The sequence below is a fragment of the Myxine glutinosa genome, chromosome 5 (genome assembly GCF_964187855.1).
Source record: "Myxine glutinosa chromosome 5, kmMyxGlut1.1, whole genome shotgun sequence".
In the NCBI taxonomy this organism is placed as follows: Eukaryota; Metazoa; Chordata; class Myxini; order Myxiniformes; family Myxinidae; genus Myxine; species Myxine glutinosa.
In genome coordinates, this window is record NC_136265.1 from 29,817,281 (window position 1) to 29,842,400 (window position 25,120).

At 42.6% G+C, this 25,120-nt stretch overlaps 1 protein-coding gene across 2 annotated transcripts; it reads left to right on the forward strand.

Moving 5' to 3' along the window:
* The first annotated feature begins 881 nt into the window (after window positions 1-881).
* On the forward strand, window positions 882-20,919 carry LOC137427763 (uncharacterized). Of its 2 annotated transcripts, none has more exons than XM_068117480.2 (4): window positions 882-1,357; window positions 6,860-6,919; window positions 12,004-12,111; window positions 18,878-20,919. In XM_068117480.2, exons 1-4 carry the CDS (start codon window positions 1,243-1,245, stop codon window positions 19,639-19,641), a joined length of 1,047 nt encoding a protein of 348 aa, XP_067973581.2. In that variant the 5' UTR covers window positions 882-1,242; the 3' UTR covers window positions 19,642-20,919. The 2 variants fall into 2 exon arrangements, with proteins under 2 accessions (XP_067973581.2, XP_067973583.2); XM_068117482.2 differs by lacking the exon at window positions 18,878-20,919 and adding an exon at window positions 17,423-18,470 and having other exon boundaries at window positions 944-1,357.
* Window positions 20,920-25,120: the final 4,201 nt, after the last annotated feature.

The window sequence follows — 25,120 nt, forward strand, 5'->3', positions numbered from 1 at the left end:
AACGAGGGCATCTTGCATCCACCCGTTGTGGGACTATGCGAGGCATATTGGCGACACAGTCGCATTGTTCTGGTTTTACCATTTGAGCTTTTGTCATCAAATTCCAACAAAGCGTTATAATGAGAAGACGGAGAAGACAAATTATTTATTTTGTCCAAAGGTCAAAGGTCAGAATCACCTAAAATCATGAATTTTCATCCAATGACCTGAAACTTAAATTTGACATTTGAGCTTTCTCATCAAATGTTCAATAAAGCTTTATTGTGATAATGTAGAGAAGACAAATGAATAATTAGGTCAAAAGGTCAAAGGTCAGCATCACATAAAATCGTCAATTTTCATGCAATTAACCTGAAATTTTCAAAATTTGCATGTTGGGTCACTGAATCGGTTCACCAATCAAAAGCTGGAAGCCGATTTTTTTTTTTTGATCCATAGGTCAAAGGTCAAGGTTGTGTAAAATCTCCAACTTTTCGTTTCGTTTTTTTTCCCGCTGTTTCCGTTGTTTGGCATACGGAAGAAGAAGAATCCGTCGAATACAAAGCGGATGCGGATGTGCTTTGCATTCTAAGATGCCTTCTACTTCTAGTTGATTCTTGAATTTCCAGTGGATGTAAAATTTCTCTCTTTTATTAAATTATCTTAAATTCCGGTGTGGCATTTTGAAAGCTTGGACAAAAAATTCAAGTAGTCAAGTTAACTACTTGAACTTTTTGTCCAAGCTTAAAGTTGAAGTAGCTAACATCGTTAACATTTTAGTTATAGGATATTGATAATACAACAGGATGGTGTTGTGGTAATTTCCGCCATTTTGTTCACGTATTATATCGATAAATTTGTCATATATATATATATATATATATATATATATAGATCGATGTAGATCTGGAGAGGAAAAAACGTTTTTATTGCAATACAGTACAATCATAATACGAGGAGAAGAAGAGGACGTTTTATTGGAGATCTACCAAGGTGTGCAAAGATTGATTCTGCAAATAGAGGAAAAGGTGAGGAGGACAGGTACCGTCTTACAAGTATTTTGGTTCCGGGTTATTTCCACGTGTGTTCACGATTTGTATCTTGGGGAAGTTTGTCCCATTGAGAGTTGGTTGGACCAATAGGGAGAGATCGTCGTGCTTTGTACTTCTTCCCCCTTTATGGACTCCATGCTGGGGGTCGTGAACCGAGACCCCCCGAGCTGCGCCCCCGATCCGAGATCCTCGGACTCCAAGTGGAGCTCTGATGGAGGGAACAGAGGGGATCCGGGAGGGGTTGAATGTTGATGAGATCTGTGGGTTCAAGATCCTGGACGTTCAGAACCTTCCTGTTGGAGGAGTTGGGACACACCTGGGAACAGGTACCGTATGTGGTTTTCTGTCTGGTTCTGTATTTTATTCTCCTGAAAATCAAATTCTATTTCAACCTCTTGTTGTGTGTTTCCACCAGTAGGGAGGGTTATGCACCATGGAGCACGCCCCTGCATGTGCCAATACGTTTAACAAATCTGTCTGGAATGTTTATATGTAAGGAAAGATGTGATGGTTTATTTAGGGTGGTGGAAGAAATGTGGTTCAAATGTCATTATATTTTTTGTATCGAGTGTTACGTGCTCCTCTCCAAACGCCCTGGTCACGGTGTACCTCCGAGCCCCGAGAGGAGTCACGGCAGAAAAATGGGTTATTCTGTATGTCAAAGATCAATGGTGAAGCCACACCAATTGTTACCAACCAACAAATATTGTATTAAGATCACACAAGAATAACAACACAAAAACAATAGTAATCAATTGTACAACAAATAGTATATCATTCCTATGATGGTACCATCAGGTTCGTACAATATAACTCGCTGTGCTTCAAGTGAGCGAAAAGAAGAAGATTCCCAATGTCTCTATTCCCGGCTTCAAGCCAAAGTTGATTCCGGCTTCAAGCCAAAGTCGATCCGCTCCAGCGATCGTCCGTACGATGTCGTATCGAGACCAGAATATCCCGTTGGGTTGACAGTCACAGTCACGCGGCCAAAGCTGTGCAAAGGCGCCCTCAGGGCGACTGGGAAATCCAAAGGCGCCCTCCAGGCGACTGGGAAATCACACCCACGGGTATGGACGTTTCACGGCTCACAGTCGGGGAACCGCAAATTAACCTTCAAAATCCACGTTACACACACCCACACCAGATAAACGTCTGAATGCGGTGAAAACGGCTGAAGCGAAGCAAAGAAACCTTGCGCGACGCGCAAAGCGCACGAGTCAAAATGGCCGACGGCCCGTACTCGAGACGTAACAGCCCGACGATGATTCTCTTCGGAATCAACCGCAAAACCTGACACGCAGGTTGATCTGTCACAGCGATAACAACTCTGTCGCAGGAATCCCTTTCCCGGGAAACCAAAAGTTCATTCGTGACTCTCGTTCGTCAACGTTCCCTCCAAACCTCCAAGTAGCTCGGCTCCTTCTTGTCCGACTCACTCGCTCCGCCTTCTTTTTCTCCTCCTCCTCTTCTTCGTCGTCCGGTTCCGGTTTCATTTAAAACATTAACTTTTACCTTTTGAAAATAGCAATATCTATTTCCCTTAAACGACAACAATAATAGTACAGGGAATCAAAAATGTTTACAGTGGATGAAAACCACAACAACGGAAGTGACGAATCCGTAACAAGAGTCAAAGCTCATGGAAGAGTGAGAAGACAACGGATCAGGCCACAACACAGCAATTGGAAGAGTGAAAGAGGGGAGAAACACCAACGCCAGAGTTGAATGACAAAATAGAGGGGGACTTGGAAATATAATAGAGGTGGAAACGAATGACTGGTAGGACAGGACATGGGGTGGTCAAGATAGACACTGAAGCAAACTCTCAAGAACTGAAAACTGGGACTTTGGAAGGAGTTGGGCTTGGAGGTTGTGTGGGGTGTGTTAACGAGGGTAGAAAAGATCATAGTTTTGGATCGGGGATGATCTGAGATAGTGGTGAACAGCTGTCTCGAAGACCTGTATGGGAGGATGATATTTTTTATTTTTTATTTTTTATTTTTTTTTGTATACAGAGTCGAGGCTCGTGAAAGAGCTAACATTTATCAAACAAACAAATCAAACAAACAAGCAAACAAAGTATATAAAAAGGGGAGCGGTCGACAAGATGGGGAGAGAAGGGGAGGAAGCACACAAACACAACATTTGAGAGCAGGGACATCGGGAGATGTTTTTGGAGGGAGAGGGCCTGGGGGGAGGCAGGATAGGTATAAAACGCAAGGACACCAAGGACTTCCAGGAAAGAAGTCAAAAGTCACCTCAAAAAAGTGGATTTGGGGTGAAATTAGCGGGGGTAGAAAAGATCAAGGGTTTGGATTGGGGAAGATAAGAGATGGTGGTGAACAGCCGTTTTAAAGACCTGGAGGGAGGAGTGGGATTGAAGAGAGTGAGGGAGTTTGTTTCAGAGGCGGGAGAAAAGAGGAATGAAGGAGTGAAGGTGAGCAGAGAGTCTTGATTTTGGCAGTTTAACCATAAGAGGGTTGCAGGCAGATCTTGTGCGACCTGCAGGAATATTTGGGGGACAGAGCCCAGAGAGAGCTGGGGGAGCAAGGCCGGAGAGGAGTCGGTAGAAGACGGAAAGACCACCAACCTGCCTGCGGTGATTAAGTGAAAGGCCCTCGGAGATAGCGTCATCGCGGGAGATTCCAACGATTCTGAACGCTTTGGTTTCAACAGCGTGAAGACGAGCTAGGTGTGAGGCAGGAGCACCAGCCCAGAGGGGAGAGCAGTACTCCATTGAGCTGCGGATGAAAGCCTTGTATGTGGTGAGGAGCTCAGGTGTGCCAAGGAAGGACTTCGCACGACGGAGGATGCCCAGTCGGCGACTGGCTTTGGAGGCCAGCTTGGAAATGTGGTTTTCCCAGGAAAGATCATGGCAGATAGTGAGACCCAAAAGCTTGAGTGACAGAACTTCTTGGAGAGGATTATTCAGAAAGTAGATGGGAGGGTTGTCCAGTCGGTCTTTTCGGAGAGACATCGTAAGAGTGTGAGATTTGTCAGGATTGAAAGACATGTTCCACTTGTTTGCCCAGTCTGTGATTTTGTCCAGGTCTGCAGAGAGTGAGGAGGCTGCAGACTGCCGATCTGAGGGATGAGGAATGGAGTGGCAGAGAGTGGAGTCATCAGCAAAGAGATAGAGAGGATTTTCAAGAGAGTCAGAGAGATCATTGATGAAGACCAGAAAAAGCACAGGGCCCAGAACACTGCCTTGGGGAACTCCAGCCTGAAGAGGAAGAGGAGATGAGAGAAACCCATTCAGGGCCACACGTTGACGACGACTAGAGAGGAAGTCCGCCAGCCATGCGTGGAGATTTCCATGGATACCAAAAGAGGAGAGTTTGGTGAGCAGAGCGGGGTGCCAGACCGTATCGAGGGCACATGATATGTCGAGGGAGACAGCTCTAATTTCCTGTTTGGCATTGAGGACCTCCATCCATTGTTGAGACAGCAGAAGCAGCATGTCCAGAGTAGAGTGACCTGGTCTGAAACCAAATTGATGATCAGAGATCAAGCCATTGGAGAAGAGGAAAGATTTCATATCTGAAGCAATGATGGATTCCATGACTTTGCTGATAATTGGGAGAAGGCTGATTGGTCTGTAGTTGCTAGGATCTGTTTTTGCACCTTTTTTGTGCAAAGCGGTGATGTTGGCTGATTTCCAAGCAGATGGCAGTTGACCTTGAGCAAAAGAGAGGGTGAAGAGAACAGAGAGAGGGATTGAAAGAGCGGAAGAACAGGATTTTAGGACCCGTGGGCTGATGCCGTCAGGTCCAGTTGCAGAATCAGAGTCGAGGGTTGACAGAAACTTTTCCACCTTGTCAGGAGGAAAGGACACGGAGTCCAGGAGCAGCTGGGTACGACTGGGTATGGTGGGTACAGAGAGGGATGGGTTTGGGACACAAGATTTAGAGGCAAACACAGAGTTGAGGCATTCAGCTTTTTCACGTGCGGAGTCAGCTGTGTAGCCGTTTGAGGTAAGGGAGGGGATGGAGGGGGAACAAACACCAGAAACAGATTTGACCAGATGCCACCAGGATTTGGAAGAGGGAGACAGATAAGAGAGTTCGGTCTTGAGAACGGAGAGATATTGTTTCCTGGCTCTCCTGAGGGTGGACACACACTTGTTTCGGGCTTTGTGAAAGGAAATGAGATTTCCTTCCGTTGGATTTGCTTTCCAGGAGACGAAGGCAAGTTGTTTCTGGGCAACAGCCTCACCACAAGATTCCGTGTACCATGGACGGGAGGAAGGGTATGACAACTGAAGACGAGATGGGATAAATCTGTGCAGGAGAGAGAGCAATTTACTTTGGAAGAAATCCCAGGATGAGTTGATGTCAGAGGTGGTAGAGATGGGAGACCAGTCCAGATGATTGATGGCTGCTTGAAGACCGTGCCAGTTGGCCTGAGTGAAATGCCAGACTCGTCGACGCTGAGCAGGCTCCCTGAGAATGGTCAGAGAGATGTCCACTTTAACAAGGACATGATCAGATGATCCAATTGGAGCAGAAGAAGAGCAGCAGACATTTTCAGGGAAGTTAGTCATAACCAAGTCCAGAAGAGAAGATGCTCCGTTGACTGAGATCCGGGTCGGGAAATTGACAGATTGTGTCGGTCCCAGTGAGTCGCAGAAGTCCTTTGCTGAGGAGCCATGGCTTTTGAGAGAGGTACCCACACCCAGCCAACTGGCATGGTGACAATTGAAATCACCACATATGAGGAAGAGAGAGTTGGGATGAGTAGATAGAAGTTGGTCCATATTATCAGACAGCGAGATGTAGATGGAGTCATCACTGTTTGGTGGACGGTACAACACACATATGAACAAGAGGTGGGAGCGAAGGGGAAGCCGTAGCCAAAGATATTCCTGGGGGTGAGGTGGAGAGAGTGCAGTGCAGGGCGAGTGAGGAAGAGAGTTTTTGATAAAGATAGCAACCCCACCTCCAGGACGAGGCTCAGGTCTATCATACCGGAGGAGGGATTATCATACCGGAGATTGAAGAGAATGTGGAATTTGGTTCCACAGGTAAGAAAAAGGAGGATTGAGAACTTCACTCGGTAGAGCGCATACTTCCGCCAGGCTGAATTTGCATCCCACTGATAGGTCGGATCTGGATCCAGACCTGAACAAAAATCTAATCCGCTTGATCTTGTCGCCGAACCAACTTGTACGCAACTTTTTGAGATATCCTGTTCACAAACAGACAGACAAACAAGAAAGACGTCGTGCAGAAAACGGAACTTGTGAAATCCCGAAGGAAATTTTTATCAGCAAAGTAATCCGAAGTAATCCCGAAGAAAAATTTTATCATCAAAGTAATTGGTGGTTGAATATACAAATTGTTGACCAAATATGTAAATCCTCTTCAAAGAAATTTCAAGTCAACCGGATGAAAACTGACGATTTTATAAATTTGCCCGATGTTGACCTGTATACCTCAAAAATATTTGGTTGAATTTGGTGACTTGATGTGCAAATCTTTTTTAAATATCAAGTCAATCGGCTGAAAGTTGATGGTTTTAGAAAGTGCACCTAAGTTGTTGACCTTTGGCCTATGTTGAACTTTTGACCTAAAAGTCAAACTGCTTCTTTCTTATGACCAACTCTACCATTTGGTGAAGTTTCATGAAGATCGGTTTAAAATTGTGACCTGCAGGCGACTGATAGACAGACAAAGATGAATATTAACGGATTTAATTTTTGGGTGCAATGGGTCAAAGGTCATGTGCCCTTTGAGTAACTTTGCTCTTTAATGTTATGTGTAAACTGTATTAATAATCTTTATTCCATTGCTCTTTGCTTTGTTTAAATCACAGTTTGTTTTTGGCAGAATCTTCTGTTGTGGTGATGAAGGTGGAACCTGAACCTCCAAGAGGTTATCCCTCACAAAGTAAGAATCTAAAATAATAATATTGAAATTGAAGGTGATAATACTTTGATGATGGTAATTGTGTTGACTCATTGAGTTTGTATTCCACAACGTTATCTTTTGTCCTTGTATTCTTTGGTTTCCGCAATATTCGCATGGGTTTTAGGACAGCATAGTGGAAGCTAAAATTAAACCTGCCAACGTCCATGTGCATATTGGTAGGTGAATGGCCTCCGCTCCACAGACGCAGTGACCAATGAGGAGCAGAAACCATGCACTGCGAACCGTTTCCATGGATAGCCGATTGGAATTACTGTAATTTAGTTGACCTGAAGCTCAACCGAGCGGTGAGAATGTGCCTTGTGCTTCAATCGGGATCTAAATCCCATTGGTTTTTTTATTTATTTATTTATTCGAGATTTTAATCAATTTGACCCCGATGGCATTTTCCAAACCAAACTAAGACAGAGACCGCGTCCGGGACACAAGGTCAAGAGAGATGGCGTCGGCACTTACTCTATAGCCCTTTTTGGGGGGAGAGGGAGACAGCTCGGTGAGGCTCTGAGCAAAGCGCTCCTCTCCCTAGCTAACCAGAGTCCACAATACTTGTAACAGTCCTTTCCCAGGTTATCTAGCCATGGCACCCGGTGAGGAGCCGTTGGGCAATCCTTGCTCTTCCTTCCCAATAAATCCTGTGTCCCAGAATGGTTAGTCCCATCAGCCCACGTGCTTAGCACAATGCAAGACACCAGCACAATTGCATCCTGCATGAGCAAGTTTGACTGCATCAAAGCCAACCCAGAGCTTCCAATGCATGAAGACCTGCAGAATCTGGCAAATATGCAACTCAAGTCATCAAACCTTTCTGGGGGATGTGCAAATGTTTTGAGTGATGCAGGGTTTAACACAAAGGACGAGTGATGCAATTTCTCATGAGACAACAACGTTGCTAACAAAGAACTCGTGTGTGATCTGACAGAAGAAGAGTCTCCTGATTTCGACCTCCCCCAGAAGCAGTGGTCTACACTCAACAGGATCCATACTCTCCACACCAGGACATCACACCACCTCCACGTGTGGAATTTCAAAGACAGACCACCATGTGATTGGTCGCCTAGATCAGAATATTCATCACATTGTGACTGAGTCTTACCTATGGAAATTTGATGAAGGATTTAGGGCAATCCTGGGGGTCTGAACCCAAACTCACAAACTGGTCAAACACTTGGAATATGTCTTTCAATCCTGACAAATCTCACATTCACTATCTCTCTCCAGCAGAACCGTCTGGCAAACCCTCTTGTCTACTTTCCTAACAATCCTCTTGAGGACGTTCAGCCATTCAAACTCCTGGTTCTCACTATCAGCCATGATATTTCTTGGGCAAACCACATTTCAAAGTTTGCCTCACTAGCCGCCGACTGGGCATCCTCCTTCGTACAAAGCCCTTCCTTGGAATACTTGAAATCATATCCACTTACAAGGCGTTCATCCTCAGCTTGATGGAGTGCTGCTATCCCCTCTGGGCTGGCTTCCCTTACATCTTGCTCAGCTCGATGCCGTGGAAACCAAGGCCTTCAAGATTTTTTTTGGAATCTCCCATGCTGAAGCTGTGTCTATGGGTCTCGCACTTCCCCATCACAGACAGGTTGGTGGTCTCTCTGTCTTCTACCGCCTCCTTTCTGGTCTTGCACCCTCTACGCTTCCGTGCTTTTTCCCCCCCTCCGCCCGCCCCTAGGTTTCTGCAGGGCTCACATGGTCCACTATCAATCCCCTTCTGGTGAAACTACCTAAATCTAGGATCACTGCTCCCCTCCACTCATTTGTTTCTCTTTTTCCCCACCTTTGGAATCAACTTCCAATTCCTCATCAATCTCATTCTTCCCTCCTGGTCTTCAAGAAGGCTGTACCCCACCATTACAGATCGTCAATCCAAAACCATGATCTTTTTTACCCCCATTAACCCTACCCAAATCCCTCCTCCTTTTAAATGTTCTATTTTTCCAGTTTTCCCTCCTTGGAGTTTCCTTCTGTGTCCAAGCAAACGATCATTTGCCACGATGTCTTGAAGAGAACGATTAAAGGCCTCCATAAGAAAATGATGACTCATCAGAGTAGTGTCATGGTGTATGTTGCAGATACAATTCTCGAGGTGGGATGGGAAACCTAAACCAGGAGTACGCAATGAGCCCGAGCTTAAGTGTTGACGCTATTCCCGAATAAGCTGTTGCAAGAGCAATTTGTCCCTGTTTTTGAACATAGGGTAAAATCAAATTTAAAAGAGAAGTGTTGTCTGTTCCATCTGGTGTATCAATGAAGTGGATGCCACATTCTCTGCCATCAATTTTACTTTTGATGTTTTCAAAGGCAATTAGCTGATCCATGGTACGATGTTTTAAGCGTTTGTTGAAGTCATCTGCTGCAGGATCTTCTTTTTTCTTTTTTCTTTTTGTATACTGAATCGAGGCTCGTGAAAGAGCTGACATTTACTTCACAAACAAATCAACCAGACAAACAAACAAAACAAAACAAACAAAAATCAACCAGACAAACAAAATATATAAAAAGAGGGAGCGGAAGACAAGATGGGGAGAGAAGGGGAAGCACACAAACACTTGAGAGCACACAACATTTGAGAGCAGGGAGATGTGTGGGAGGGAGAGGGCTTGGGGGGAGGAGGCATGGGAAGGGGGGGGGGGGGTGGCAGAAGTATAAAACACAAGGACACCAAGGACTTCCAGGACAGAAGTTGGTATTTCAAAAAAGTGGAATTGGGGTGAAATTAGCGGGGGTAGAAAAGATCAAGGTTTTGGATTGGGGAAGATAAGAGATGGTGGTGAACAGCTGTTTTAAAGACCTGGAGGGTGGAGTGGGATTGAAGAGAGTGAGGGAGTTTGTTCCAGAGGCGGGAGAAAAGAGGAATGAAGGAGTGAAGGTGAGCAGAGAGTCTTGATTTTGGCAGTTTAACCATAAGAGGGTTGCAGGCAGATCTTGTGCGACCTGTAGGAATATTTGCGGGACAGAGCCCAGAGAGAGCTGGGGAGGGCAAGGCCAGAGAGGAGTCGGTAGAAGACGGAAAGACCACCAACCTGCCTGCGGTGAGTGAGTGAGAGGCCCTTGGAGTTAGCTTCATCGCGGGAGATTCCAATGATTCTGAAAATCTGACATTTTCAATCTGATTCCAATCCAATCCAATCCAATCCAGATTCCAATCTGATTCTATTTCCTCTATACTAAGGTCATACTGACTGCGCAGTTGCCAATCTCATTGCTGAAGGCTGAATTTGAGTACCGTGCGGCCCTGCTGCTCTATCTATTATTTATCATAAAGGCCCAATTTCGAGCTGCCAGCCTCTTCTTTGACTAAGGTTGTGCTCTTTGACTGAGGTTGTGCAACTGTTCTTGCCTTTTCTCAACGTCTTCATTTTGAAGGTATGTTGTCTTTGACTCTGGGCTTCAAATCGTGCTATTTTTCTTCAGGCTATTAATTTTGAAGATGGGTTTGTGCTCTTTATAACTAAGCCTATCCAATTCTGTCCTTTCTACTTCCAATTCATTTAATCTTAGTCACATGTATCTGTCTGGGGTACTGCATCCAATATGTTGTTATCTGTGAGGCACATTTTTGTCCCCCGTCGCACCGCGGAGCGAAAGGGGGACTATGGTTTTCCCCTCCGTCCGTGTGTCCGTCCGTGCGTGCGTGCGTAAGCGAAGGACAGCATTCGAATTTGGTGTGTGGGTGCAACCCACGTCAAAATCCAAGATGGCCGCCGCCATGTATGTCTGACGCCATGTATGTCTGAACCTTGTGAGCGGAATATCTTGAAAAATAAGCGAAGTACCAACTTCTAATCTGGTGTGTGGGTGTATATAGGCATAAGGAAGAACGCTATTGAAAATTGGGTCGCCACGTCAAAATCCAAGATGGCCGCCTTGCGTCTTCCACTTTGTCAACTCGCATCACTTCACCGACGGGGGACCTCGGCGTAACGCTTGTCTGTGTTAAGCTTTACCCGATGGATACTTGTTGAACCTTCTCCATCACGGTCGGCGCCTATAGATGTTTGCGTGCATTTCAATTTTAGCTGCTCTCTTGTTCTGCTTAACTCCCGGTGTGTACCCCTGTTTAGAATAGGTACACCGTATCCCTGCGCATCGTAAGAGGCGACTAAGGGTTGGCGCCAGGAAGGGCATCCGGCCATAAAAAAAACATTGCCTCAAACAGGGAACCATGATTGTCATGGGGCCCGCAAGGCTAACCCCTGCTCCAGCGGGGAAAATGGCCTTAAAACGATCATTCGTTTTATTCATTCATTCTTGTTCTGCTTAACATGAACGAACCCCTAAAGTGAGTAGCTGTATATTCGAGCCACGGGATCGTCCTCAAGTGTCATCGTATTCCCCGATAAAACCGAATGCACACTGCCGTGCGGCTGATAAATTAAACATAACCGCACTGCACCAAAGTGTGTGCGATCTGCTCTTCCCCAAGAACACAACCCCAAGATAGTCTTCAAAGTTTTTTTTTTTGCACGTTCCCCTATAAAACCAAATGCAACCTCATCTGATTAATTAAACCTAACCACACCACAGCAGTGTGTGCGACCCCGCTCAGTGTGGTGGGAGGTATTTTTTGCGAGCCTAATCACATTCCCATGTAAAACGTTGGAGTGCACCACGGTGCAGCTAATTGCCTATGTAGTGCATTTCAGCTGCACTTCCATTTTGATTTAGGGTCATGTAGCAGGCGAGTGTATAAATACCATTCCAGTATTTTTGCACTGCATGAGAAGATGATTTGTAATACCGGATACCACGAGGTGGCGCTATAGGAAACACATGTCTAAGAGAGAATTGGGGTCTTCCCCCCCACCTTGAACTCCCTCCCCCAGATATGTTACCTTGGCAGAAACCATACTTGGGGTACCCTTTGCCAACATGCCAAATTTAGTTTGATTCAGTTTTGTTTTTTTTTCGTTTTTGTAGCATATATAAATTAACTTTTGTATGAAAATTAATTAAAATCGAAAACGATCATGAATGATGAACATGGCATGCATTCAGTAATTAAATGCTGTGATGCTCCAACGTTGGATTTTGTGCAGGTGAAACGTGTCCAGTTGAGAGGAGAGTTCTCCTTGATAACGCTCTTCCTTCTTCAAATACCATCCAAGTGAAGGAAGAACCGAGCGAAGATTCCTTCGATGCCGAGGGTGAGAAAGTTTTTTTAAAAAGGCTTCTTAAAGTATAGAACCACACTTCTTGGATTTCCTGTTCCGAATTCTACCTTGTTCAGATTTATTTAGTCTGGAACATATCGAGATAATTTCCCTTTTGAAAAAGAACGAAGTTTGCTCTCAAAATGTGTTTGTTTAGAACGTCTGAACTTGCCATGAAAGACATGAGATTTTCTGAGAGTGGTTTTGGTTGCGTTTCGATATTGATTTACTGTAAGGTGTGCAAACAGCAAACAGGAAAAATTTGGAAGCAAACACAATGCTAAGGTCTTCTCAATTTGCACAGATGTTGTATCAGACGCATAGTGAATACAACACCAGAAATTTTTTCACAACAAAATGAAGGAAATAAATGTTTTTCTTTGACCGAGGATCTTGCAGCAGGTGATTGGTTCAATTTGGGTACACTGTCTTTGGGTACAATAATGTGTGGGCATCACATTGTGATATCATGTACAGTGCCTTCAGGAAGTATTCACACCCCTTGACTTTTTCACATTTTGTTGTGTTGCAGCCGGAATTTAAAATGGATGTGGTAAATTATTTTACAATTTGTTTATGGTTTGTCCTTTTTCACGGTCAGTTGACTAATATACAGATTATACTTTTTCAGCAAGTTACATACAATCTCAATCAACCACGAGGCTCACTACTCCACAAGGTGGAACAGAATTAGCATATTGGGTCATTAGTAGATGTAAAGGGGGATATCCAGAACAGCCCCCTCCCCCCCCAGAACACCTCCAACTCAGGCCACCCTCCCCACCTCAGACCACATTCCCCGCCGTCCCCACCCTCCCAACATTCCCCACGCCCCTTACCCCCAAACCGAAACTGCCTCAACCCAAAAACAGGAAGTGGCTCACCCAAAACCGGAAGTGACCAATTAATTAATTATTTTTTGCTTTTCACGAATTTCTCGAATTTCCCAAAATTTCCCATTTTCACGAAAGTAATTATAATAAATAAAAAATTGATTTTTAGTTTAACAGGATGAGAATTGTAATACAAATGAATAACCTAAATGAAAAAATAGATATTATTAACATTGATAATGAAATAATTAATAAATTTAACATGGAATTTGATGTACTTCATGGTGTGTTGTTATCCCTATTTGCATTATAATTATGTATACATATTAGAAGCGATTCAACCGACCGTCTAAATGTGTTAAATATATCTTGAAATATCTTGAAAATGGGTTCGTCCATTTTATATACTCGAACAAAAAAAGTTTTTTCTCAAATATTTTAAAAGAAGTATAACATAAATGTTATATTTCTATAATTTTAATTACAACTTGCCCACAACTCATCATGTAAATTTACCTGTGTGTTACCACAGTATTAACATCACTAAACATACACGTCGCCGCTGTCCCCATAATTTTTTTTGCGGTCGTAAGATTGCCCATATTAATCATCAACATGTCTGTTTTCAAAAATAGTTCTTGAACAATAACATCATTTACTTTCATTTGAATGGATGGTTTCGCATCACCGATAAAAACGTTTGATATTTCAATAGAGCAATCAACTTTACATCTCTTGTACACCAATTCCTCTGGGTTAATACAATGACCTACGGGGCATGATTCTTCGCTGTCTGTGTTGTTGTAAAACGAAGTTATAATTTCGAGGGGTTTATCCACTTCCCTATACCATTCATATTTAGTCAAAAGTTTTGGGTACATTGTCGGTGGGTATCCTTCAATGCAAACTCCTCCATCGCGTTTTCGCCAGAATATATCAACCCTGTTAACAATGGCTCTAAACTTGTTCTGTTCCTTTTTCATCTTTTCAATAACATCGGCTTTCATCAGATGTGCTTTAATGGCATTAAGAATTTCTTTAAACATTTCTATTGTTTTTGTTTCCGCCGTCGTCATGGATCCTCAAAAATTATACATAACAAGGGGCAACGAATATGATTCAACTATGCCCCCTTTAGCATTATTTTTATTTTCGTTAATACCCCATGAAAACAACGTTGAAGTTTTGATAAACAGTTTTCTAATATCACCTTGTGGGCGAGTATGATCATAATTATATTTAATCATAATGCGGTTATAGTTAGTTCCGTTGTTGTAATATTTTGGCTCTTCAAAGATAATATTTTTAATATCAAAATTCAGATAAGTTAACGCCATATGTATTTTATATAGGGAAAGTATTTTTTTTAAACTCAAAATCAATTTTTTAATTTTTATAATTATTTTAGTGAAAATCGGAAATTTTGAAAATTTTAGAAAATTTTAGAAAATTCGAGAAAATCGTGAAATTGTGAAAATTAAATAATTGGTCACTTCCGGTTTGTGGTGAGTCGCTTCCTGTTTTTGAGTTGAGGCAGTTTTGGTTTGGGGGTAAGGGGTGTGGGGAGGGTGGGGAGGGTGGGGAATGTGGTCTGAGTTGGGAGGGTGGCCTGAGTGGGAGGTGTTCTGGGGGGAGCTGTTCTGGATATCCCCCTTTACATCTACTGTCATTGAATTGGTATAAAAATGAAAATCTGGAAGCATGTTGTTTACTTGGATTTCGCAAGCATTGTGCGATGCACTACATTTTAAACTCTGCAACCAAAGGTGGATGGAGGTTTTGTTTTCACCAATGTCTGTCTGTCTATTTGTGAACAAGATACAGTCATTGCTAAAAATATTGGCAACCTTGCACCTTTTTCAAATAATGCGCAATTTCTTCCAGAAAATTGTTGAAATGAAAAAATATTTTTGTATCCACATTTGTATTTCTTTGGTTTGCAGTGGAACAAAAGAAAAAAAGCTAAAAAAAAATTACTAAATCTTAGCTTATTCCAGACAGAAATCCTAAAATGACCTGGACAATATTATTGACACCTTTTAGAACTTGTTAGAAATCATGAGATTTCAAGAAGGTGATTCTCCTTTACTTTGGAATTGAACTCACCAGTGGTGAGTTGCAGGTGCCTGCAATATTTAAAAAATCACTCATTCGACCAGTTTAAATGGAGAAAAGGAGTCATTCTGATGTTTTGTGTCACTGTGTGTACCACAATGAGCATGGAGAAAAGAAAGAAAACCAGAGAAATGTCTGAAGAGGTCAGACACAAGATTGTAGCCAAGCATGGACAATCTCAAGGCTACAAGTCTATCTCCAGAGACCTTGATGTTCCTGTGTCCACTGTACGCCATGTTATCAGGAAGTTTAAGGCCCATGGCACTGTAGCCAACCTCCCTGGACGTCGTCGCAAGGGAAAACTTGATCGAAGATTGCAGCGAAGGATTGTTTGAATCTGTTTGAATGGGTTTGAATGGCAACTCGATCAACTGCCAAACAGATTCAAGCTGACCTTCAGACACAAGGTATGACAGTTTCAACTTGCACCATCCGTTACCAACTCGATGAAAGTGGGTTCTATGGTAGGAGACCCAGAAGGACCCCACGGCTGAGAAAGCATGACTGGAGTTTGCCAAAAACACCTGAACAAGTCCAAACCATTCTGGGAGAATGTCCTGTGGACAGATGAGACCAAATTAGAGGTTTTTGGTAAAGCACATCATCTCTATGTTTACAGAAAACAAAATGAAGCCTTCAAAGAAAAGAACACCTTCCCTTCAGTCAAATATGGAGGAGGTTGAGTGATGTTTGGGGTTGCAGTGCTGCCTCTGGCACTGGGTGCCTTGAATGTGTGCATGGTATCATGAAATCAGGAGATTACCAAGGCATTTTGGAGCGCAATGTTCAACCTCGTGTCAGAAAGCTGGGTCTCCATCGAAGGTCATGGGTCTTGCAGCAGGACAATGACCTCAAACACACTTCAAAAACACCCAGGAATGATTTAAGACAAAACGCTGGACTGTTCTGAAGTGGCCAGCAATGAGTCCAGATCTAAATCCTATTGAACACCTGTGCGGAGATCTGAAAACAGCAGTTGGGAGAAGGCACCCTTCAAATCTGGGAGAACTGGAGCAGTTTGCACAAGAAGAGTGGGTCAAACTGCCAGTAAAGAGGTGTAGGAAGGTCATTCATGGCTATAGGAAGCGCTTGATTGCAGTTATTTTGTCCAAAGGCTGTGTGTGCTACCAAATATTAAGTCTGGGGTGTCAATTATTTTGTCAGCCATTTATTTTTATTTTCTGATTTACTGGATATATTAAGTTCTGAATCAAAAACAAAGGTTCTGTAATATTAACAGTAAAATAAAGAATTGTGGAGACCAAATACTTTTGTCAATTTCAACATATTTTAAAAGAAAATTGTGAGTTATTTGAAAAAAGTGCAAGGGTGCCAATATTTTTGGCCACGACTGTATCTCAAAAAGTTGTGGACGGATTCAGACGAAATTTGGCAGAGAGGTAGTGCATTTGACAAGGACGAAGTGATTAGATTTTGGTGAAGATCTGGATTCGGATCCGGCTGCTCGAATTTTGAAAGTGATTCTTCACCATTGGGAGATAGGGCCAAAAACGATACATAGCAGGATATCTCAAAAAGTTATGGATGGATTTGGGCGAAATTTGGCAGAGAGGTAGTGTATGTGACAAGGACGAAATTATTAGATTTTGGTGAAGATTTGAATATGGATTCGGATACGATAATTATTTAATTTTTAAGTGATTCATCACCATTGAGAGATCGGGTGAAAAGCGATATATAACATAATATTTAAAGAAGTTATGGATGAGTTGTGAATAAACTTTGTGGACGAGTTGGTGAGGTGACAAGAACAAGCCGATTCGATTTTGGTTCAGGTCCGAATCCAGATCCGGCCTATCGGTGGGATACAAAACGTTAAACTGTTCACCAGTTGGAGGTATGCTCTCTACTGAGTGCCGTTCTAGTTCTTTATTTATTTACATTAGCCGTGACGGTTGGAGGTAGAGCTGTTTAATGCATTAATCATAAATGTTTAATGCATAAAAGAAAAAGCATTAATCTCCACGGCTGTTTTATATGTGGGAAGGTTCAATCTCTAGTTAAGTTTTCTATCTACCGAACTGACTGTCCACCACGTAAGTCGAACACTGAAAGGTCAGAGAAAGATGTTTTTTCTTTGAGACTGAATATACTTGATATTTAGCCCATGCTTCAAAGTGAAGAGGAATATACAATGACCTGATGTCCCAATGGGATCAGTAACGTTGCCTGTGAAAATGTCTTTGAACTCAGATATGTTGATTGGCTTCCAGGTGAAGTCTTCATAAAACTGCAAGTTTCCTTATTAATTGCTGTTGAAAATGCATCTTCATGTGTTGTGTGTTTTTGATCCCTGTGACAAATTTCCTTTGTTTCTTTTTCTGAACAATCTTTAGAGAGACGGAGCCCGATCTTGGGATATGAGGATATGAGGATATGCGTGTTGCGGATATGAGGACTGTATTGTTTTTGATTGTGTGTATTATTATTATTGCTTGAGTCTGCGCCTCCTGCCTCCGGAGCTGTGTAAAGGTTAAAGGGCGTCCCATAATTAGTCCATAAAGCATCCACACCACAGCTAATCATAGAATACCCCTGTTCGATAGCTTATATCTTATTATGTGTTTTAGGGTAAGGCTGTGTCTCCCATTAATTGAAATACTCCATTGCACCAGTGAAAGAGATAGATTCCCTTCATTCCCACTCCCAAAACTTCCATTCCCCCTTTTTCGTCAATTGCCATTCGCATTGCCAACCAACAATTGCCGCCATTGGCCACGAGGCAGGGTTGGGGAAGAAAGGCGGGTCCCCACCTCGTCATAGAGGGGAGGAGTGAGTCAGCCCCACTCAACCAACCACGAACAAGGGGTTGGACTTGGAGAGGGTGTGGAGAGAAACATCGAGGAGGTTCGCGAAGGTTGAGGGGCGGGGCCTATATAACCCGCAGCTAGGGCGTTTCCCGAAGAGATGAGCCTTTACAGAGAGACGAGAGGGAGTCCAAGCGGTTGAGTCCAAGAGAGGCGCTTTGAGTTGAGTCCGAGAGAAGTCCAGAGTTGAGCTGCAGCTCGAGCCACCGAAACTGCATTTATTGCAGCTCGAGCCACCGAAACTGCATTTACTGCAGCTGGAGCCACCGAAACTGCAGCCACAGCAGCGTGAGGCCTGGACGGCAGTTTGGAGCAGGGCCGGGAAGGAGCGGCGGCTGCCCAACGAGTCGATCGGTTGCAGGACCAGTTGGACCTCCCTATCCCGCCAGCCATCCATCTCCCGCCAGTCCTATCATCATTCCCCGCGTGAGTCTGTCCTTGTTTGTTCTGTCCCTGGGTTAATTAAGACTGTAGGTAAGCTAGCGTTGCACTGTGTATCTAATATCTTCTGTAAATAAACGTGACTGCTTTCTTCCTGCTTATATGTGTAAATAATAAATCCAATTATTCATCTGTACGTCTTCTTCCTCTTTGTATTCGGTCGCTTTAGAGTTTTCCATATTGAGCAGCTGCGGTGCGATACGGCCAACGTTTGGGGTTGAATCGGGTTAGTCGGGGAATAACTGTTCGGCCGCGGTTACACCACCGCTCGGTCAAAATAACATCTTAACCGCGTCCGTAACAATATTTAGCCCATGCTTCAAAGTGAAGAGGAATATACAATGACCTGATGTCCCAATGGGATCAGTAACGTTGCCTGTGAAAATGTCTTTGAACTCAGATATGTTGATTGGCTTCCAGGTGAAGTCTTCATAAAACTGCAAGTTTCCTTATTAATTGCTGTTGAAAATGCATCTTCATGTGTTGTGTGTTTTTGATCCCTGTGACAAATTTCCTTTGTTTCTTTTTCTGAACAATCTTTAGAGAGACGGAGCCCGATCTTCAGGATATTCTCCTTTACCAAGAATAATCTCACATTCACTGAGAATTCTTTGCAGCAACACAAGAAGAGTGACGATGTGAATTCTACGGATTATAACGAGAAAAGTATTTGTGGCGAGGAGCAGGTGACGATTCCCACTTTTGAAAAGCTGCACAGGTGCACCATGTGCAATCAAACATTCGATTGCATTTCAATATATCAGGCACACATGAGGATCCACCCTTCAGAGAACCGGTTCAAGTGTTGTGTGTGTTTCAAATTATTCTCTGACACCTCAACGTATCAGAAACACAAGAGGACACATATTAGGGAAACACCGTACACGTGTCATGTTTGCAACGAATCGTTTGTTCACAACTTGTTATACAAGGTGCATATGAGGACACATCCTGGAGAAGAAACACACATGTGCATCGTCTGCAATAAAGCATTAAAGTGCAAGTCGATATTCCAGGCACACATGAGGAATCACTTTGGGGACAAGCCGTATCAATGCATTGTGTGCAGCAAAACGTTCAGTACAAATGGGTACTGCCAAGAACACATGAGGATTCACACTGAAGAAAATCAGCATAAGTGCCCAATCTGCAACAAATCGTTTCTTCGTTATGCCTCCTACAATAGGCACGTGACTATTCATACCGGAGAGAAACCGTTCAAGTGCGGCATCTGCAATAAATTATTCCGTACAAAGGCGGAATGTAAGAGTCATCTGAGAATCCATACTGTGCGGTTTGTGGAATAACTAGTTCAGCAAAATGGCAGGCCGCAACAAACGTGTGAGGATCCATAATTGGGAGAACCCACTACGCTCGACCATTTAATAAACTTATCCAACGGAGAACGCAATGGATGAGTGGTTCACCGAAGATAACACCTTTGTTGTCCCATAATCTGAAGAAACCAAACTGCCTCACAAATATCGGTCGATAACATGTCTACGAACAGCATACAAACATTTAACAAGAATCGTCACAGAAATGATGCACAACCACTGGACACAACAAATAGGTCAAAAGACAGAGCAGAATGGATGTAACAATCTTTTGGAACAATAAGCCATCTATTACTGAAGAAGAAGATCCTCTAAAACCACAAGCTGCGAAGGACCAAATTGTCCAGAGCCTGGAGAGATTATAAAAAAGCTTTTGAAAGCGTCAAGCTTCCTTCGATGGTAAAATGCATGTAAGTATACAAGATTAATCCCCAAGTAGTCAACTAATTGAGAAAGCAATGGAGCTTCGGAATGCAATGAGAATATTACAGCATTCAGAAGGAAAGTTTGAAATACCAGGAGTGAAGTTATGACACGAGAAGTTCATGAAGATACGAAGTGAAGACAAGGACACGATATGAGAAAGTGCAAACGCATGTGAGTGAATATTCCAAAAATACTGCCATTTTAAAGACCACATTGGTTGAACAACATAAAATTCATTGAAACCAACAATAACCCAACAAAAAAACATTCACAGATGAAGAACCCCAATTGGAGATCATAGTGGGATCTTTAACGTCCACCAACTAATGCCGGAAGACGGGTCTACCAGCTTAACGTCATTCCGAGTCACGGCACGTTGATGAATCACACTGCTGTGAAACACCGAGATGACACCGAGCTGTGAAACACCGAGTTTATAGCTGGGTCAGGATTTGAACCTCTGCCAGACAACTGAAGTGGCGAGTGTGCATAATCTCTCGGCTATCCTGCCAGGCCAGACAAGGAGCACAAGTTCGACAATGAGAAATGCTCAAAAGAACACCCACCTTAAAGAAGATCAACAAAGTTTTGCTGTAATGCTGTATATTCAGAAGAATTTGTATTTCTGTCTATGTATTACAATATTTGTATTTCTGTCTCAAAGTTTGTGTAACGAGCTTAAATATAATTATTCCCTCCTGATTGTTTTTGTTTTTATTTGTTGGACATTTTGAATGTCTATGATTGATCAGCCTTATCTTTTGATTTGCTTCAGATGGTTTTGTGTTGCATTTGTAATAAATACAGAATTCATTAACCACACCTGAGGATGGATGTTGCGGACTTGTTAAAAGATGAGATCCTGGATTGTGCTGCACTGATCATTCCAGTGCGAAAGGTAAACAAACCCATTGAGTTGAATGATTAGTGCCTGTTAACCTTGACAACTCAGGTAATGTCAAAAAAGGATATTGTTGAAATTCTTGAAAAGTCAAGTAATATACAGTCATGTGAAAAAGTAAGTACACCCCATGTAAAGTTTTGACTTTTTCAACATATTTCAACATACAGCTACTTGATCTTCAGTTGAACAATATTGATAGATAAAGGTGATATAATATAACAAATATCATGAAACATTTACATTTTGTCGTCCATTGTATAATTTAAATAAACATAAATGCAAATTTTGCATGTGGAAAAATTAAGTACACCCCTACATTTATCACTACTTCAAATACCGAAAATTAGAATCAGGTGCACCAGCTCAGGTGCAAATGATTAGAACATCGTCAGAGAGGATCCTGGAGGAACCTGTCTTATTTAAACCTCAGACATTTCGTTTGGTTTGCTCTTTATTGTTGAAGTGTGTGGCGTCACCATGCCTAGATCAAAAGAGCTCTCTGGGGCCTTCAGAAAGAAGGTTATGGATGCCAACGAGTCTGGGAAGGGATTTAAAAAGATCTCCAAACAATTTGAAATCAATCATTCGACTGTCCGGAAGATCATCGACAAGTGGAGGAGATTCCAAACAACTGCCAACTTGTTCAGGCCAGGCCGCCCCAGCAAGTTCAGCCCGAGAGCAGACCGCAAGATGCCGAAAGAAGTCTCCAAGAACCCCAGAATGTCATCACGGGACCTACAGTAGGGTGCATCAAACGCCCCATGATTTTCAAAAAGTTGTTGTATTTTAATGTCTATTCCCTCAAATGTTACACTTGTTGGTAGAAGTATGTATGCAAAAAATAGATGAAATCAGAGGTGGTCCTGGGTGGCCACCGGCCACTTTTATATATTTAGGGCCATTTAGGGCCACAGCTAAACTACTTTACAAGATAATGTAAAATTAACTACAAGATAATGTAAAATTAACCATTATACCTATATACAAAAGTAAAGTCCTACTTTTACTAAATGCCTTATATCAAACAGTTAAAACAACCTTACATGTCAATGTAAAATTAACCAAAATCGTTCTTCATATTACAAAGTTGTAGTACAGTGTTGTAGTATTGTACTTTCATTGATTAAAAGTTTGAAAATGTATTAAGCACAACGCCAATGTCACTACTCCAACTTTGCTCGTTTCCGCAAATTTGGCCTCGCTTTGCGGTCACATTCAACCACTTGAAGATTTTGGAAGTGGTCTTCTCTTCTTGCAGTTGAGACAAAATCAGTTGCGAGCTTTACTGCTCTCTCCGCAGGGTCATTCACAACATTAAGCCCATCCACAATGGACTTGGCTGCCTTGAAGTGCTCATTGTTCTGCCAAGTGTCAACATCCTCTGTTAGGAAGGTCATATCTAGGTGAAGAAGGTTTACTGTAAACCACGAGTCCTCGTTCACAAGATCAGCCAGGGTTGTCGCTTCTGTAATTTTTGGAAATGACGGTTTGCCATATCCAGAACCGTAGCGGTGTTTTGGAGTGCTTGGCATTTCATCTGGTTGTATGGCCAGTAACACATCTGCAAGGGCACGACGATCCTTTTGAGGAATTGCATTGCTGAACAGTGCCATAACAACCAGTTCTGGGGTTAAATACCACAAATGTCTATCAAAGGCTTTCACAGCGCTGACTGAAATGGTTGAGTTGACAGCTTTATAGTTGAGCAGAGTCTTGTAAAAGCACAAATCAAACCATGGGGCATTTGAAGCAGACTGACATATGAGCCACCAATCACAATAAATATAAACAACAAAAACAACAAACTCCTTCAGTTTTTTCTGTTGATGTTGTGTTGTTACAGTTCCTCGAGGTAGTAGAGAAATTTGCTCTTCAAGTAGGCATATTTTGATGGAATAAAGAATCTTTGACATCCACCTTGCTTTATGCATGGCCCCTGGTCTGTGGAGTGTTCCTTGTTTTGTGACATCATCATCGAGGACTACCTGGCAGAGTTGTGCCATTTCCTTGTAGTCTTCCCTACAGTATGAAGCGCTTGTGCAGATTGTGCTTAAAACCTTGTTTTTGCAGGATAAAAGCAGCTGTTGTGCATAGTCATTGTACATGGAAATGTCAATTTTGGTTAAACTTTCATTCTTTGCATGCGATATGCGTTCCCAATTCTTCTGGAATTTTTGGAACAAAGATACTTCTGGAGACTTTGATGCCTCAATTTTGAGAACGTCAAACACATGATCCAGGATTACCTCTCCAACATGATGGCGACATGCACACCACAGAAGAGCACGGTCCAGTTTTGATTGAATGGTAACACAGGCAGCTGTAACGTGTCCAGTGTTTGATGCTGTTGTGTCAAAACATAAGTTGACAACTGATTGTTTGCACTTCCATGAATGTAGATACGTGTAAGTGTGCTCGGCAATGATGTCACCTGATGACCTATCACTTCCAGGAGGATATCTAGCCACCCCCAGTAGCTTTACATCAGTGGCATTCCCAACCAACACTGGCAATCTTTCTTCCTTGACATTCTTGTTTGTGAGCGTTGGTATCTGCTTGCCATCCCAGTGAAGTGTTGCAGCTGTTGGGGCGATCCAATTTTCTTGAATATCTTTGGCGATAGCACTTGTTATTGATCGTCGAGCCTTATCAGCAGTTGAGTACGACTTGGCCACACGACGTGGATCACCTCCTGCCTCTTGAATTACAGCTTTGGTGAGCGCAACCTGTTGAACAGGAGTTATGTTTAGTCGAGTAGCAACAGACACAACTGAATGTCTTTTCAGAATATCATGAGGAATAAAGGCAGATGTACCTGCATATGTTGATCTGTGGTGACTACGCTTCCTTTGAAACTCTGGAATCGCCTCTTCTTCAGTTTCTTCCAAGCTATCTGCAGAGTCACTATCATCAGAGCATACAGAACTAATTGTCATCTCTTGTACACTGGATGATTCATGACGTTCTCGTCTTGAAGCTTCCGCTAAGAGGCGTTTTTCTTTTCTATGATCTTTATCAACTTTCTTCTTGTCAACACCACCAAATGAGGCTACTCTGTCAGATTTCATTGACTCTAAAAATACTCTATCTTCCTCATTCTTAATGTTTGTCATTGCATCTTTTGTCCATACACCAAAGGTCTTATCAAGACGTTCATTCATGGTTTGCAACTTAGCCAAAGTGCTTGGAGATTCTCGGCGAGAAACAGGTATTTGACGCAATTTGTTATTGTCATTAAGAAGGTCAAGTATTAGTTTGCAGCATTGATGGTCTGAAAGCATAGGAATATTTGCTTTAGTGTAGAATTTTTTCAGCTGGATAAGGACGATGCTGGCAGATTTCCATTTCAGTGGCTGAGTTTGTTTGCCTTCACATATTTCTTTCTGGATGTACCACATCACGCATCGAAGAACCTGCCGGCAAGTTGGGAGGCGGACTCCTGTCAATGTACCATCTGCTTCTGTAAAAGCATTGCCAAGACCAAAAATGGCACTTGCTAATCTGGTCTTCTTATCTGCCATCTGAAAGAAAATAAAGGATATTATTAGACTACTAGTATGGGACCCACGATTAGACCTCCGATTTCATTCATGTAAAAATACAAACTAATTATCAAACCATCGTTTTTTGCATAAAATTGTTATATTTGTATTCCTCTCATCAAGACCTTCAATTTGATACCAAACATGACTAGGTTTGGGTGTAAAATAACAAAATCAAACATTTTTACATAGTGCGGCCCCGAAAATGGCCCTAAATATATAAAAGTGGCCGGTGGCCACCCAGGACCACCTCTGATTTCATTTATTTTTTGCATACATACTTCTACCAACAAGTGTAACATTTGAGAGAATAGACATTAAAATCCAAGAACCTAAGGGCGTTTGATGCACCCTAACCTACAGGTAGCTCTTGCCACTGTTGATGTCAAAGTGCACGAGTCTACCAATAGAAAGAGGCTGCACAAATTTGATCTACATGGGAGGTGTGCCAGGAGGAAACCTTTGCTGTCCAGAAAGAACATCAGGGCAAGACTAAAGTTTGCCAATGAACACCTAGGCAAAGACCAGCACTTCTGGAACAATGTGCTCTGGACAGATGAGTCAAAGGTAGAGCTAT